The sequence below is a fragment of the Heterocephalus glaber genome, unplaced genomic scaffold (assembly GCF_053883595.1).
Source record: "Heterocephalus glaber isolate CG9 unplaced genomic scaffold, H.glaber_assembly_v1.0 deba00001429, whole genome shotgun sequence".
In the NCBI taxonomy this organism is placed as follows: Eukaryota; Metazoa; Chordata; class Mammalia; order Rodentia; family Bathyergidae; genus Heterocephalus; species Heterocephalus glaber.
The window spans coordinates 12,886,241-12,903,560 of record NW_028258294.1 but is presented as its reverse complement, the minus strand read 5'-3'; the positions used below and the strand labels follow the sequence as shown (position 1 = coordinate 12,903,560).

General features: G+C 34.8%; 1 protein-coding gene and 1 pseudogene across 8 annotated transcripts in view; one reads left to right on the top strand and one right to left on the bottom strand.

Annotated features, from left to right (window-relative positions):
- Ccdc82 (coiled-coil domain containing 82) overlaps window positions 1-14,324 on the top strand; it is a 31,430-nt gene extending 17,106 nt beyond the window's left edge. For 6 of the 7 annotated variants that reach the window (XM_004838083.4, XM_013069646.3, XM_004838081.4 and 3 more), the window contains 4 exons: window positions 18-142; window positions 3,632-3,802; window positions 8,655-8,840; window positions 14,060-14,324. In XM_004838083.4, the coding sequence (XP_004838140.1) occupies window positions 18-142; window positions 3,632-3,802; window positions 8,655-8,840; window positions 14,060-14,128 (551 nt within the window). In that variant the 3' untranslated portion in view covers window positions 14,129-14,324. The other variant, XM_087212115.1, reaches the window with a different exon arrangement.
- A 1,519-nt stretch (window positions 14,325-15,843) lies between these two features.
- On the bottom strand, window positions 15,844-17,320 carry LOC101720482 (large ribosomal subunit protein eL15 pseudogene; annotated as a pseudogene). Its single transcript, XR_015451551.1, has one exon. The product of XR_015451551.1 is annotated as a large ribosomal subunit protein eL15 pseudogene (transcript).

Below are 17,320 nucleotides of genomic sequence, written 5' to 3'. Positions count from 1 at the left end.
TGTGTTGATCTGAATAGATGGGACCAGGCAAAAATCATATGCACAAGATATGTTGACATCTCTTCACTATTTGGATAACCGCTTTGTTCAGCCCCGACTGGAGAGTTTATCTTCTAGGAGTCGTTGGAAAGAGCAATATAAGGTATACAGTTTATTTTTGAGTCTCTGACAGGGGAATTGGGGAGGGAACCTCTTAGCATTTCAGTGTCCAGTCAGAATAATCTTCTAAAGTATTAGCATTTCTCTTTATTGAATAATCAGCTTATTATTTCTTGTCTTTTCTAAAAACCATTATTCTGTAGATCACATTATTCTGTTGATCTTGCACACTAAACTTTTTTTTTTTTGGTACCAGGGATCGAACTTGGGTCCTTGTGCTTGCGCAGCAGGCGGCAAAACCACTGAGCTAAATCCCCGGCCCCCTAAACTTATTAGTAATTAAGAGGTTGTAAATGACAAATAACTTTAGAACATTTCTAGGGCTTAGGCTATCTTTTAAAAAGAGAATATATTTCTCATGGAGTTGTTATTTCAGAAAAGAGAGTTACATAGACAAAGAAGTTTGAGAAACAGTGAGTTAAACGTAAACTATAATCTTTACTGAAGGACTTTTCAGGAACATTAATATGTGAATTTATACTTTAAATCTGAATTCAAGATGGTGAAATAGAAGGTAGCACTTTCCAAATTTTTGTTTTACTTTGAGGTTCCTTTTAATGAAATGGTTGTTATTCTTCCTAAGATACTTGATTTCCATAAAATAGTTTGGGAAACATTGGCCTATGTAATACATGACCTCTTCTCTACCTTAAGATTCTGTAATTCTGCCAATTTTGGAACTTACCCTTTTAATTTATAAGATTTACTGGATCTTATGCTATTCTCGAGAAATCTATTTTATGATCTCTAATATTAAAGGATGTACTATATGATTTTTAAGGATTTCTCACCTATTTCTAACATTCTTAAAAGGAAAACAGTAAGTATTGAAAGTTCAAGTTACATAAAATCCCTCTAACACTTAAATAATTAACCATTTTATCTCATTTAGTCAAAGTATTTGGTTTCATCCAAGGCCTGTTCATCCTTGAATTACCTGGTGATAATTGGGTGTAAATAGTTGGATTTAAGACAGTTACATGATTATAGAATTACAAGACTTTAAGGTGAAGAGTGACTTGAGTTTAAAGCTACTATATATTTCTCTTTTCTTTTGGTTTTCAACCTCTCTGTACTCCAGTTTCTTCCTCAGATACAGACAATATTTACCTTTAAAGAGATCCATTTAATTTGAAGATAAAATGGATACAGCTCTTATAACATGGCATAATCATTTGCTCCCTCCCTCCTTCTAATTTGCCCACCCTCCCTCTCGCTCTCTTTCTCTCTCTCTCTCTTTCTTTCTTTCTATCTTTCTATTTAATTTTCTATCTTTCTTTCTTGCAATACTGAGGATCAAATCCAGAGGCATTCTACCCCAGAGCTACATCTCTAGCCCTTTTTATTTTTTACTTTGAGACAGGGTCTCTCTAAGTTGCCCACAAGGAACTTAAACTCAAGTTCTTCTTTCCTCTGGTTCCCTCAGTGCTGGGGTTACAGATGTGTACCACAGCAGCAGCTACTTTTCTTTAATAGAAAGAAAAATAGTATGTACTTAACTTTTGCCAAGTGATTCACATGTAAAGTATCTTATTTTCTCTTCAGAATACCCTATGAGGAAGGCAATAGTATCACCTCTATTTTACAATCAAGGAAACAATCTCAGAAAAATTAAGTAACATAAGGTTTCATGGGTAATAGTTAGGCCAATATTTTAATCTATTTTCTTTCAGACTCCAAAATCCATCCCTCTATGCTATGTTAGGCTGTAGTAATAAACCCATGTTGAAATAACTATAAAATGCACAAAATTATTAGAGACATGGATAGATGATTCAGTAAGATATTAGGATAAATAAAAGAGTTACACTGTGTGTTAGTTATTTTCTTATTGCTGAGACACAATACCCAACTGACACTCACAACTAAAAGCAAGAGAAGCTTATTAGGACTCAAAATTTCAGAAGTTTCATTCCATGGTCTCCAGGCTGTGAGGCAAAAATGGCATGATAAAAGGGCCTGGCAGAAGATAGGTGTGGTAGCCAGGAAGCAAAGAGAAGAGAAGGCCGATAGAGCCCAGGGAGGGTGATAGAGCCTTCCAGGTAATGCACCTTGTGACCTACCTCCTATTAGCAAGTCAGCTGTAAATTCATCAGTGAACTAATCTACTGTTGAGTGTAGTACCCCTCATGATCTAATCACCTTCCAAACACATGAGGCTTTGGGAGGCACAGTGGCGCTGCGCCTGCCTTGCAAGTACATGGTCCTGAGTTCTATTCGAGGGAGGGAGGGAAAGAAGGAAGGAAAGAAGGAAGGAGAAAGAAAGCATAACATACTACAGTTGATAAAATAAGTAATATGTAATATGACAAATAAAATAAATGAATAACAAAATATCAGTAGTTTAATCCAACAAAGTACATTTGTCACATACATGAAATTAGTCACTAGGAATGCTCTGTTCATTGTACACACTCAGGAACCAAGCCAATGGCTTTTATCTCAGAGGTTTTATCTCAACCTATGCTTCCATGAGTTCTACAGAAGGAGAAAGAAAAGCTAATCACCTATTTGGTCTGAATTTCAGCCAATGAATGATATGTGTCATGAAGTGCCATAAAGTATGAGAAATAGGAAAAGCAGACAAAACAATGTATAAATCATAGTGTGCAAAGAAAGCTATTGTATATTTTTGCCATCGGGCTGGAAGAGGCTATTAATGTGGATTAGTAACTATGATAATATGTTTATTATGTGTAGTTCACATATTAATTACAAATTGGAACAGTACTATCCGTAGCCCAGGCCTTAGAGTGTAAGGGAAAATACTCAAGCACAAGTAACTTCACAGCTTAATAAAGCTTATTTATGCATGCCAACTGTTTTTTCAGTTTGTTTACTGATTGACAGATCAGATGCTGAACATGTGGCAGTCTTTTTTTTTTGGTACTGGGGATCAAACTCAGGACCCTGCGCTTGCGAGGCAGGCAGCAGAACCACTGAGCTAAATCCCTGGCACACATGTGACAGTCATAATTCCAATATGTTTATTTTCCCAAGGCTGTAACAGGAGAATTAAATAATTTTTGTAATGTTTTGTGGAAAATATAATTTATACAATAAAGAATGAATGTGATTCTTTTCTCAACTTTGACCTCGCTAAGATGTAATCTTTTTTTTCTGTTCATTCATTCCTATTTTTAACTAATACCTCATTAATGATAATTAAGCAATGAGATGATAGAAAAGAAGTAAACTCTATCAAGTATACTACTTAGTAGTCACTCTTAAGTGTGAGATACAAATCTAATTTTTTCCTCATCTGATTTCTTTTAATTTAATAGCTAAGATTAAAATTTCATTTAAAAATATGTCAAACACCTGCTATGTTCTGAGTGTTAAAAGTAAGAAATACCAGTGTGTTTTGCATTTGTTACTTCTCATTGTGATTCTAAGGTCAATTTTAATTTGGTTGGATTCTTAGTTTGCTTTTTTTATTTTAAGCTCCCTAATATTTTTAAATTGTTTTCAGGAGCGGGTGGAAAATTATTCTAATGTACGTATCCATTTGAAGAATCCTGAAAACTGTTCTTGCCAGGCTTGTGGATTGCATCGCTACTGTAAATATTCAGTGCACTTATCAGGAAAGTTGTATAACATCAGAACTATGGAAACCGATGACTTCATGTCTCATGATAAACAGGTATATTTTTTTAAATTTTAGTTTTAAATATTTAGAAATTTCCAATATTTAGAAATTTTATAAGCTTTTATACATAACCTTAAGTTTTACAAGTAGAGAAAACTATGAAGGGAAATAATTCAAAGAAAGAAAGTACAGTTTTTGAATGTGAAAAGTATGCCTTTTATAGCATATTCATTTCTAATTCAGTGATATAATTGCTGCATCTTCTGTAGATAGATATAGATATAGCTATCACCTGAACTGTGGGGAGGGGAGGATGCAAAATGAAAATGATTAGAAAGATCACTGGGGCAGGAGAAGCAGAGATTGCCTTTGAGTCCAAAGGAGAACTTGACAAAGTGGATAATTTTATGGTAGATAATCCATCAAACTAGTAGTCCGTAAGTAAGTAATTGAAGATGGCTATCTATTCTACCATGAGAATTCAAAGAACACCATGCTTCAACTTAGACTACATAAGAAGTATGTTAGAAGTAATCACCTTGTACTTAAAATAGTATTAATTTTTGAATGAACAGAGAATATTAAAGAATAAGTATTTGATAGAAAAGAGCACAGCAGCACAATGTGAACTGATGCAAAGTGTAGACCCTGACTATTGTTTATTTAATCTTTATAAGAAAGCTGCATGTATAAATGCAAAAATATTACTATTGAATGTTTCCTATAGTGAGTGCATATCCGTGAAGGGTATGTGTGTTTGGAGTGATACAGAGCCAAAGTTATCCCCAAATCCTCCCTGTTTTTATAGTAGAAACACTATTTATTTGAATTCTTCTGCTATCCTAGGTAGTGTGATTCCTCAGTACTCTTGGGCATTAACAGACTAGATCCTCCACAATATGGATTCCAAGAGTCACTTAGAAAATTTGTATTTGTATGGTGAATTCAGAACTGGGCTTTAATATTTTGTTACTATAAAAACACATTTCTTTTCTCAGCAATTTCTGCATTGTTTAAAGACTGATCTGTGACTTCTTATGGGATAAGACCCCTAGAACCCTAGCAAAAGTGATTTAATACTGAAAAGATCATGTACAGTTTTAGAGATCCAATATATTGCTGAATATTCATAGTCTTTGCTATCTATAACTTACCCAGGAGAGGAAAGTGTAGTTTGAAAACCATTTCTAGAGCTTTGGCATTCCTGTCAAGGAATAATGATCGTATACAAGCCCAGTGGAGTGGCCCATACTTTTAATTCCAGCTCTGAGGAATGCTTAGGCAGGAGGATAACAAGTTCTAGTCTCACCTGGGCAACCTAATAAGACCTTTTCTCAAAAGAGGGGAGAGGAATCATTGGGGATCCAGTACAGTATACAAAGGCCCTGGGTTCAGTCCCTAGTACTGCAAAATATATATGTAAGTAGTTGATTCAAACATCTAAAAAATAAAAGAGATCTCATTACATAAGAGTATTAATATAGCCACAACACAATGGAAAAAATATTAAAGTTAAATATATGGAAAAATGAAATAAATTGTCTGTTTAAATGCATGCAGATAAGACTATCTTAAGATAAAGGTTGATATCTTTTTTAAGTAGCAGAGTATTTTTAAATCAATGATAAAGTATAATATTGTCAAGTAATGCTTGATGAAAGTGAATTAAGCATGGCCGGGGATTTAGCTCAGCGGTTCCACCGCCTGCCTCGCAAGCACAAGGTCCCAAGTTCGATCCCCGGTACCAAAAAAAAAAAAAGAAAAAAGAAAGTGAATTAAGCAGTGTGTACATTTCTGTGCAAAAATGTTGATTTTTGTATTTAATTATATGTAAACCTTAACCCAGTTGTTGTATATTTTAAGTAAGATTGAACTTCTTTAATGATTTTTTTTGGTAAATTTTTCTTTAAAATGAAGACTCACTTAGTAAAACTTACAGCATATAAATACAGCGTCAATGCATGTATGTAAAAAAGTGGGAGAAACAATCCTGTTTATAATCCAGAGCCTGAAAGAGACTGTCTCACCCCGACACCTACCCTCAGATTATTTTGAAATAATCTATTATTTTAATTCTCCATTTTGTGATGCTGCTTGTAATAACATAAAAGTGAGATTCTGGGATTACAGCCCTTTTTAAAGGTGTACATAATATTTAAAAAGAACTTATGTAACAGTGAATTTGTTTAATGATAAAACTTTCTTCTTCAGTTACCAGAGATTAGCTTCTTCAAATGTATGCTTTGATAGAAAATGCAATTAATAGGAATAATTTCGTTACAGTGGTGTTGGGCCAGGTACTGAAATAAGAAGCCTTGGACCACCAGATTGTAGTGAATTCTGAGAGCACTGTTGAGAGAGAGATTGTTACCTGGAGCAAAGAAGGATATAAAGCTTGAAAGGCAGCTGAGAAAACTAAAAACAAAAATTTGAGTCACTTTTTAGTTTTACACATAGTCTGTCTGGACTCCTTAAGATGCTTAAGATCTCATGGGAAGAGTAGTAATTTTGAGGCAAGTGGCAATGTATAATGTGCCCACATTTTAAAAAAAACAGATCAAGAGGAAATAGAATCCCTTGGTCAAACTATTGCAGTGTTTCTTCAAACTTTTCCCATCCCTCCCTTTCCTTGAGTATGTTTTTGTTTGTTTGTTTGTGCTCCATACATTTACTTCCACAAGGGGCTGGCTTCTCTGTATATTAAATGAGACAGCTGTACCTTGGAGACTATAATTTTAAGTAAAATAAATCAGACAAGCATAAATATAACATGATTTCTCTTAAATGAGAAACCCAAAGTATAAATAAAGAGCAAACTGAAAGATAGGTGAGGAAACAGGGACGTAGATCTTTTGCAAATGAGACCAGGAGATGGAGGAGAGGGACGGAGACATAAAAAGAATTAAAATATATTATGTACATGTACCAACCCCTATGATGAATGTAATTACATACTCCAAACATATCCTAATAGAAATAAATGAATAACTTAATTAAAGCAAATAAATAAATGAGAGCCTATGTAAGTAACTCAAAAAATTACCTGCAGTTAGCTGGATATTTCCATGTATACATAATGCATGTTTTGTGCTATTTCCATGCCTTAGTTTGTTATCTCATATTAATTTATACATCTACATGATGTATCTAATCAAATCAGGCTCTTTCTACTGTTTTGCAATTTAGCATCCTTTTGCTATATATCTTTGGATATATAGGTTTACTTGGTTCTCATTGATAACAGGTGACTCAGTTATCCTCAGATTTATCAGTTCATAGAAATGTGCTAAACTGCACAGATCAGTAATCATTTATATTTCATCCTGCTTATCTGCTTTGTGAACACTCAGGCAGCATTTAATCTTTTTGATACTATCTTTCTTGTTACACAGGTTTCCTTATTGTATGGAAATGTAACTAGATAAGTAGAAGTAGCTCTGAGTAAATTTCTGAACATATAAAAAAATTATTCTAAGCATAGATTAGTTTTTACTGTACTTTATACAAATAAAATACTGCAGTGTAAGCTGTTCTGCACTGTATTCATCAATTCATGTGATGTGGGCTGTAACAATACACATAAAAACAGGTATAGGGTAAGGAACAAGTCCATTTGGAATAATAAGCCACTGTTTTCTATGAAACCTTACAAGACTAGGGTTCTGCCTTATAAAATTAGGCTTTTGCATGTAAAATGTGTTCATGTTTAGGGAAAATAGTGTGAGAATATTCTAAAGATCATTTGGGGTTATCACCTTTATAAAACTAAGTGGATGCTAAGAAGGCAGAAGTTAAAATTAAAAGAAATATTTTCAAATGTTACTTTTGTTTCATAGAGGAAAAATTAAAATAAGAATTTTAAATACTTCTTTATTGCAACTTAAAATTTCTATACAGATAAATTTCTCTTATTTTGTGGAAATAGAGACTACAGTATGATAGAACTACAAATTGCAATATTGTTTGACTATATTTTATCTAGAACAGCTATAGAAGACCTTTCCCTCACACTTGACTTTGATGGCAGAAATAGAACCCAAGGAACCCTGAAAAGGCACTGCAACTATTCTAATGTCTTTTTTTCCTAAGGGACATATATTGACTATTGAATTATTTTAATACTCTTCACTACCAGGACTGGTTTGATGATAATGTTGAAATGGAAAAGCTAATTTAAGAAAAAAGCAAATTATAATACCTAATTAATTCTAATGATCTGAAAAGCAGGAAGATTTTCACAGGAGCATGAACAGAAATCTAAACATGCTTTTCTTCAGCTTTGGGGGATCTTAAGAAAGGTTATAAGCTATCCAGAATACCATCTTCAAAAGAAAATGCCTCAACTCTGACTGTTGCCAATCATCATGATATAACTTAAATTGATTTTGCCAACATAGTCTTGGCTTATCTATTGAACATTATCAAATATGTATATGCAATGTACAGCTTTCTCTTGCTTTCATGTATGTCCATCTTTCTGCCTTACAAACCATTTCTCTCTTCCTCCCCAAACTTGACTAACTGTGTTTTGATCATTTAGTTCAAGCAACACGGATTTGGGGACCTTCCTTCTCTCTGGATTGGATTAAATGTCACTCCTCACTAGCCTCTTGATAGTATCTTAAACATTACATTTATCACATTGTTTTATAATCCCAAGACTGTACATCCCTAATCAAGACAGTAAACCTTTCCCTTATCTATCTCCAGTGCCTAGCCCAATACTGGAAACATAGGGTGCTCAGTTTTTGTTGACTGTAAAAGAGAAGACAGCGGGATCATTATATAAACATTTAAAATAAAATTAATTTGCTAGATTCTATTAAAGAAAATCTGAAATGTTGTATATATATTACTACATGATTTACTTCATATGTGAGATTATATTGTTTATTTCTTGGTTTAGGTGTTTACTGTTGGCAGAATTTGTGCTGATCGCACCAGAATTTACCATAAACTGAAACATTTTAAATTCAAACTATACCAGGAATGTTGCTCCATTGCAAAGACAGAAGAAGTTGAGGATGAACAAGTTAAAGAAACAGTGGAGAGAATTTTCCTTCAGTCGAAAGAAAGTGGCTGGATTAAAGAGGTAAAGTGAAATATTAGAACCACTCCATTCTGTAGATTCTGGGGCCTAATTATGACCAGCAAAAAGATACAAATGATTAGAAGACAGTGACATTTAAAAGAGGATCTCTTTTCTCCCTGTTTTTTTTTCTTTTTTTTTTTTTTTCGTATTTTCTCTTCTTCCACCCATTCCTTTCATGCTTATCATTATTCTACCCTGAATAGATCCCCTGATATTCCAAGAATTTACTCTGCTCATCAGGTAAATTTCATTGAGCAATAATGCTGTCCCTTAATGAAGGACCTCTGTCCTTTCACTTCTGCATGTGTACTCCTTATATATATATTAAGTTCCCTTATTTTCTTTGACAAAATGTAGGACTCACTTCTGCTTGTCTGCTTCCTATTCTTTAGAACAGTTCTTGTTGACCTGAGTCTGAAGAAGCACCTGGTACCAGTCAGAGGAAAGAACCTCAGCTGCCAGTTCTAATACCACCCACATCCTCTTCTTGAGGACATGAGACTGAGTAGTGAGCACAGTAACTGAAGATTGAGGGGAATGCAGAGGTTCAGGCCACTGTACTGATTTTGATTCCCCCATATCCTGTTGAGCACTAAATTTGATAATAGGGATGAAGTGGTAGTTTTGAAGAGTGCATTGGATTCCCAGAATCCGCTGGCAGCTCATAAGCTCTGGTCTACTCACAGAGCTTTTAGTTTTGTCTGGTACATGGAAGAACAAATAATACTATTGCAGTCTTTTAAAACAAGTCTAGTTACATGGATATTTAAGAGAGATTTTTTTCAAGCAACTCAAATCAACAGTATATTTAGTCTTAAAAAGAAAGAAAGAGAAAGGAAAGGGGAAAGGGGTAAAGGACCTGGGCATGGTTGTGCATGCTTATGATCCCAGGACTCTGGGAGGCTAACCCAAGAGGATCACAAGTTTGAGCCCAGCCTGGGAAAATTAGTAACTTAGAGAGACTTTGTCTCAAAATTTAATAAAAAAAGGGCAGAGGATATAGCTCAGTGTGAAGGCCCTTGGTTCAATCCCAACTACTGAAAAAAGAAAAAGGAAAAAAAAGAAAAAGGCCAGACTTGAGATCCATTACCTGAGTTATAGGGAAATTTGTAAAAGATGGGGTGGGGGGGGAGCTTAGCAAATAAACTCATGAGCAGAGGGAAAGAAATAGAGAATAATGAAACAGGAATTTCTCAGGACATGTTCAGTGGAAGTCTCCCAGTCTAGAGAATGACATCATGATTGGTTTCCCTTTTGACAATTATCCTCCCACCTCAAACCACCACTCAATGATCTTGCCTGCCCCTAACATCTTGATCCTTAAGTCTTCCTTCTCTCATTTTATTCTCTTCAGCTTTTTATCTTTTATTTTGCTTCTACCTCTCCTACTCTGAATGCTTTCCCCACCCTCATCCTTCTCTTTGGTTTCCCATTTGGCTTAAGGAAGAACCATCACTTATCTATAACCTCAGCATTCATTTTCCCAGACTTAAATTCTTAAGTGCTTATATTGATGACTTTAAGTGTTCTCAACCCTCTAGTTGAATTGAAAAACCTATCGGTATACCACATTTATAAAGGATTGTGTACGAAGTGTAGAAAAATCACTGCATTGTTATGCATTAAACTGCTTGCAAAAAAATCATTTCCAGATTACGTGCCTCACACATAATTTTGTGACTCACAGAAAGCTTAAGAAGATTTGAGACAAAGGATCTGCAAAAAAACATATTCTTAGGGAAAGAAAGTCAAATGTGATGTGCATAAAATATAACATTTAGCATTAGGCATTGAAGGCATTTCAAGATCATACGTGTTTAGGAAATATGTACTTTTTTCACATAAAAATATTAAAGAGCTTCATTTTCTTTTTGAGTGTCCCCTCATTAAAAAATATTTGTCTAGGACTTTCTCAAAGGATTTTCAGAAACCCATTTGCACTTTTGTGCTGTGGTGAAATTCAGAATTTGTCATGTGCTCCTACATTTATCATCCTCACTCTTATCTGTCCCTCTGTTTGTGCCTTTGAGTAACAGCACTGCACGTGTTCTCTCATGTTTATCTTCTTGGGTTGCAGTTCTGTGGCCACAGTTACTCTAACCCTTTAGAATGACTGGGCTCAGTGCCACTTGAATGCCCACCTAAGTGACTATTTCTGCTCTCACTTCCCAGTTATTCCAAATCCTTCTTCTGCCTTACACAAACTATTTGTTCCTGTCTTTCTGCTTCCACCTTGCATTTCATACTTTGCTTTTTTTCTTACTTGTCCCTTTTTTAAGCATTTTGCTTCCATTATCTCAGGATCTCAGTATGTCTCCCCAAAGACCTGCTAACTTGACTTCATTGTTCTTGTTCTTCCTCCTAACAGTTGAACTATGATTATTGTTTTTAATCTAATGATATTTAAGTAATATAGAAGCAACTGAAATACAAGAAGAGAGCAAATGATATGAAAATTGTTATAAAATTGAAATATAAATATACATCTTCTAAAACACTATAATATGCAGCTGGCAAAATCCTAACTTTTTTTATTAAGAAGAAAGTGCATATGATGATGGGGCTTCCTGGGCAGTTGATAAGATTATTGGGATGGCATGATAGATACAAGAACACCAAGAGGTTAGAAAATATATCAAAAAAAAAAAAGAAAATACATCAACAGGAGTATCAAGTGTCAGTTTTAAATTTTGAATGTATTGCATAAATATTATTGAATAAATTAAAGCTTTAAATTATTATTAGATACCTTTTCCCTTCCTTGAAGTCTTCCCGTTTCTTCTCTTCTTTCTCTGTCCCCACCGTTTAATCTTTTCCCTTTTCTTTCTTTTCCAAATCTTAAACTGATGTTTCTCAAAGCATTGCCTTTCACTGCCATGTCAGAATCACCTAGAAGTTTGTGAGAAATATGTAATCCCTGGCCTTGCCCCAGACCTATTAAATAAGAATGCTTGAGAATGTTAAACTCTCAATATTTCAAAAATTGAGTGATTCTTAAATAGATTAAAGATTGGGAAGCACTGCTTAAAAGTACCAATTGCACAAGATTCTGCCTTGAGACTTTTATCTTCTAGAAGCTGTACTACCAGATCCATTCCTTTCTTCAGGTCCAGTCTGCTACTTCTGAATAAAAGACCCCAAACTCCTTTTGTGCTCTGACATCATTCCCACAATTCCAACTGTTTTCTCAATAGGTTCATCTGGTACTATAAGAGCGTAATTTTCATTATTAAAATAAGACTTATCTCCAATGATTCAGTGGAGGAAAACTATGGATGCTGCATCTTGTGGTGAAGAGGATGGCCAAGTAATGCTAACTGGCACTTCTGTTTTGAGGGTTTTTTCTTACCCAAAATGGTACCCTAGACTCACCCTTTAAGACTTAGAAATAGTATACTATAATAGTTTTAAGCAGAAATTTACGCTATTTACTCTGCCACTTACCAGCAGTAGAATTCAGAGGCAAGTTACTTTACTTCTCTAAGCCTAAGTTTTCTCATTTTTAAAATAGGAACTAAATAATAAAATTTAGAGGTTTGATTTGGAGATTAAATGAGTAACACATTTTAAACATTTGGTATAGGACCTAGCAGTTAGTGATTAATGTTTGCTATTGTTTGTAATAAAAGCAAGGAGAAGTTTAACTTCTTTTTTTAACTATAACTGAGATAGTTTAATCTTCTAAAACAAGTTTTAGAAATAATAGAGAAAAATAATATTAAGAAAATAATATAAAACAGCCAAGCCTTTATAGGTTTCTAATCCTAAAATACTTGTATCTAATAAAAACTAAGTACCTGGCCATGAAAAACCTAAGTAGTCCATAGGTTATTTCCCCTCTTGTTCTTTTCTTCCTTCTTTCCTAACAAGGTGAGGCAATCAGACATCTTAAGAATATATAAAAGTCAGGCCTGGGGATGTAGCTCAGTGGTGCTGCGCCTGCCTCACAAGCACAAAGTCCTTAGTTTGATCCCCGGTACCAAAAAAAAAAAGAATATATAAAAATGTTTCAAGGCCTTATCTAGAAGGAAAGTGCCTTCCTCACATTCCTTATGTAGGTCTGTATTACCACAAAAGTCAAGGTTATCAAGATTTTTTTCTCTCATCTTATTGGGAGTAGACCCTCAGAATTCATAAACAGAGTACAGAAACCATTACATCACTGAATCTCCTCAAGTTACCACTTACCACTTTGTACATGGTGGGACCAAAACAGAACACATGTATCTCTTTCACTCCCCAAATAGGCCTGTGAAGTAAATAGCCCTGCCATTATTCCACTCACTGTCATCCTTGACTCCTCTCTTAACTTGTTCTACCTTGTTACTATACTTTATCCTCTACCTTCATTGCTAGCCCTCAAATTTGGGACCCTGTGACCTAAATTCTTGCCATATAGTAATTACTAGTTGCCAAAACATTCTAGAATGGCTATTTTACCAGTTTTCTTAAAATACACTTCAGATCAGATCAGTCCCATACTCTCAAGCCTTTAGCAGCATTCCATTTCCTGTCAAATTATTACCCTACTCCTTAACCTACCATTTTGTACTTGTATTCTTGATCTCAATCTCTTTGGTCAATTTATTCATATTCTCTATATTCTCTCTCTTTATCTCTGTATGTCTCTCTCTCTCTCTCTCTCTCTCACCTTCAGATTATAGTAAATCCCGTATTTCCTTGTCGCGTCACTGTTAAATGAACACTTAGCTCTTGCAGAAAACTTTTGTCATTAACCTTATGTCTGCTAAATCTGGTCACCTCAACTTGCCATGACTCGTCTTCTGAGCCCTCATAACATTGTCTGCACTTCTTTATGGACTTATTACTGATTGTCATTAGTGTAGTACCACCTAACATTATTCTCCTTAGGGACAGGGAAAGTTATCTTTAAATTTCTGTACCTATACAGTCATTAGTGCAGTATTTGATATATGTTTTACAAATTTTTGTTGAATAAGTTATTGAAGTTATTACGTTTTTACTCAGTATAATAAGAAAATTATAATTTATAAGACAGTTACACAATAATATTATTTCTTTCCAAAGCTTTTCTGAGTTAGAAATACTTATTTAAAATTGAGTTCCTATTTATAATAAAAATAATTTTTGTTCATGATTACCATGAAATGAATTTATTCCTGTTTGTGGCTGTAGTTTGAAAAGGTCAAGCTTCACTGCTTTCATTAAAATAACTAGCTTTTCTATTGTATGTGCAGAAATATGGTCAACTTCAAGAATATCTCAATTTTGCGGATTACTTTCAAAATGAGAAGTTTGAATTATAACACATTTCTTCCTGAGAAGATTTTATAAATTCCTGTAAATGTGAAGATCATGAGTCTTGATTCTCTGTATCACGTGGCATTTTTATATATTTTATGTATATATTCATGAAAAAAATACCTTGTTTAAAACCTATGTCCATCTATATTCCCATGAATCAGCACTCTATAATCTAATAAAACTTTTATTTGACATATATGGAATATGTAAGCGTAACAGTTTTTAAATCCATAAATGTATTTGAAAGTTATCAATGTCTTTAATAGATTACTGTCAAGTGAATTAACTATTTATGTCTGTCATTTTTTTTTTTTTTTTGTACCCGGGATCGAACTTGGGTCCTTGCGCTTGCATAGCAGGTGGTGAAACCACTGAGCTAAATGCCCGGCCCTTATATCTGTCATTTTAATAAACACATATCACATTTAAAAAAAAAAATATATATATATATATATATATGTGTGTGTATATATATATATATATATATATTTTTTTTTTTTTTTTTTTTAGTTTAGTAGACATTTATTCTTTAAACAACCTTTACACACAAAATGTATGGACCCTTTCTTCATTTTATTGAAAGCTCAGGTCTCAAGGTTTTGTCTGTTAACACGTATTTTCTGGAAATCAACTGACCCTTCCTGAAGTCCCTATAGAAAGAAAAATCGGTACATGGAAAGCATCAATTATATTTTGAAGTCAGGAACCCCCCGCCCCCATTCTTAGGCCAGCAAACCCAGAATTTGAAAAAGTTAAAGGGCAATTTCTCCCACACTCAAATTTCACCTGGGAAATAGTACCTGTCCACTGGAAGATACAACTGAATTGAAATGTGGTCTTTGTAGAATAGCAAATTTTTTGAAAAGTACAGTAGTCTGACCATGGATGAGAAAACAGACAAGATTAAAAAGCCATCAGCTTGCAGTGACACCAACTGACTTAATGTTCTTCTGGAAGTGGATAAATCGAGTTTACCCAAGACAGTTTGCTAGGTACATAAAACATACCTTTAAGTGGCCAGTACTTTTCCCCCATGTAGCTACAGGGCTCAAAGTATTCTAAGGTAGTTACTGAATGGCCTCTTGGATTACCAGCTTTCCACCCTTACCTTCATGACTAGTTCACAAACCTAAAGGTAAATTCATTTACCTAATATCCAATATCTATCAAATTCAGAATTCCATGGAGCCAAATGAGCAAACCAGGAATTTGGACACTTTTCATGTGAACTTACTCGGTACTGTGGAGACAGGCAATTTTGTTTAGGCTAAGCCAAATTCATTTCATTTCCAAGAGAAAACTCTGGCAACAGGTTTATTCTTTTGAGCTCCCATCTTTTCTACATATGATCATGATACAGGGTTATCTGATTTCAAGTTTGTATTTGCCAAACTCCAAAAAACCAGCCACTTCAAAACAGCAGAGCATTGCATTACTCCAATAAAGCTGTAGGTTTCATTACATGCACCAAACAGATCTACAGGGCTAGTTTTAGCACTTCTCTTTTAAATAATTTTACATCTATTACATACACCACACAGCATGTTTTAAACACTGACATATAACTCCCCAATAAGATAAAGCAAAGACAAAAAAGCTTATTAAAACAAAGATACACCATCACTTATAGTCTTCAAACATTATTGCACTTTAACTTTCATTTGACAAAGCATTCATGAAATAATCAGCAGACTACTTAACACTTTTAAGCAGACAGGACTGTCCTAAATTGTTTATTATTTATTAGGTTATGAACTTTACAAACATTACTTCTATTAGCGGTAACGGTGGAGCTGGAGAGTATTGCGCCTTCTCCAAGCTGCACGGCGAGAACCACCAATAGTGTGGTGGAATTTGTGGCCCTTTCCAAGGCCACGACTCTTGCGGCCCGCAGATGTCAGCCCACGCATCTCCCTGTGCTTATGGACTGGTTTGGTGATCCATTGGGTGTCAGGATTTCTTCTAATGGCTTTGTGGAATGGATCAACGAGGATAACCTCAAAGAATTTGTATGTGGAATCTTCACCAACCCAGTAAGAATTCAGAACTCTCAGAGGCCTACAGTGGCGTCCAGCACGCTCCTCAGCAACAGACTGAAGGCTTCGTGCAAACTTTAGCTGGTTAACACCATGATGGACAGGCTTGCCATAAGTCGCACCTTTAGGAACTGGGCGTTTCCGGCCACCACGGCGCACTCGAATCTTGTATATGACATAACCTTGTTTGGCCTTGTATCCCAGTCTCCGCGCTTTATCCGGCCGGGTGAGGCGGGGAGCCCTGTGCAGCGCAGAGAGCTGGCGGTACTGCCAGCAGCGGACCCTAAGAAAGCGCATCACATCCGACTGCTTCTTCCTCCATAGCTCCTGGATGTACTTGTACGCACCCATCTTGGCTTATCTGATGGCTGCCGCCAGATGGAAAGGTTAAAAATATATTTAAAGAATATCAATATGTATTTATTACTTAGTCTCTGTCCAGGTTTGTTTATTACCTCTGGCAGTATTAAAGATCTTCACTAATACATGTTTGACAACTATCATCTAGATCAGTGGTCCATAGAAAAAACTTCAGTGTACCCTTGAGCTCATCCTCCTTGTCTCAGAATCAAACTTAGTTTATTCTGAGTCGAAGAGGAGTGCTTTATTTCTTTTCTAAAGTTTCCCTTGCAAATACATTACTGGTCTCTAGAGTCTTTCAGCCCTCACACTCAAGAAAAATTTCATGGATATGTATTTCTTACTCTATAATATTCTTTCTCTTTCTATTCACTTACTGTATATTAGTTATTGAGATTTTTTTTATTCATAACTTTACCATATCTGTATATATTAGAGTCTGAAGATCTCAGAGACAGGGCCTGCCCCAAACATTTTAAAAGCATATTTTGTTATCTGCATTGCTTTGCACATCTAAAATATCCCATAATATAATAAAGTGTTACAAAGTGAACAAATGGGCCCTTTCTATTCTGTATCTTTAATTCTTAAAAGTAGTATTCTAGTAGGATATTTTCTGCTGTGGAATTTTAGAAACTTTTATTACTGGAAGTGTTGGTTGAACTTGACTGTTATTATGTGATTCATAATATAAACCTTAGTGTTTGTATGCATATGAGAAGCTCCGTCATACTGAAGTCTTTAAGTGGGTATTTGTTAATATTTTCTGCAATTTACTTCCTTAAAAATAAAAATTAT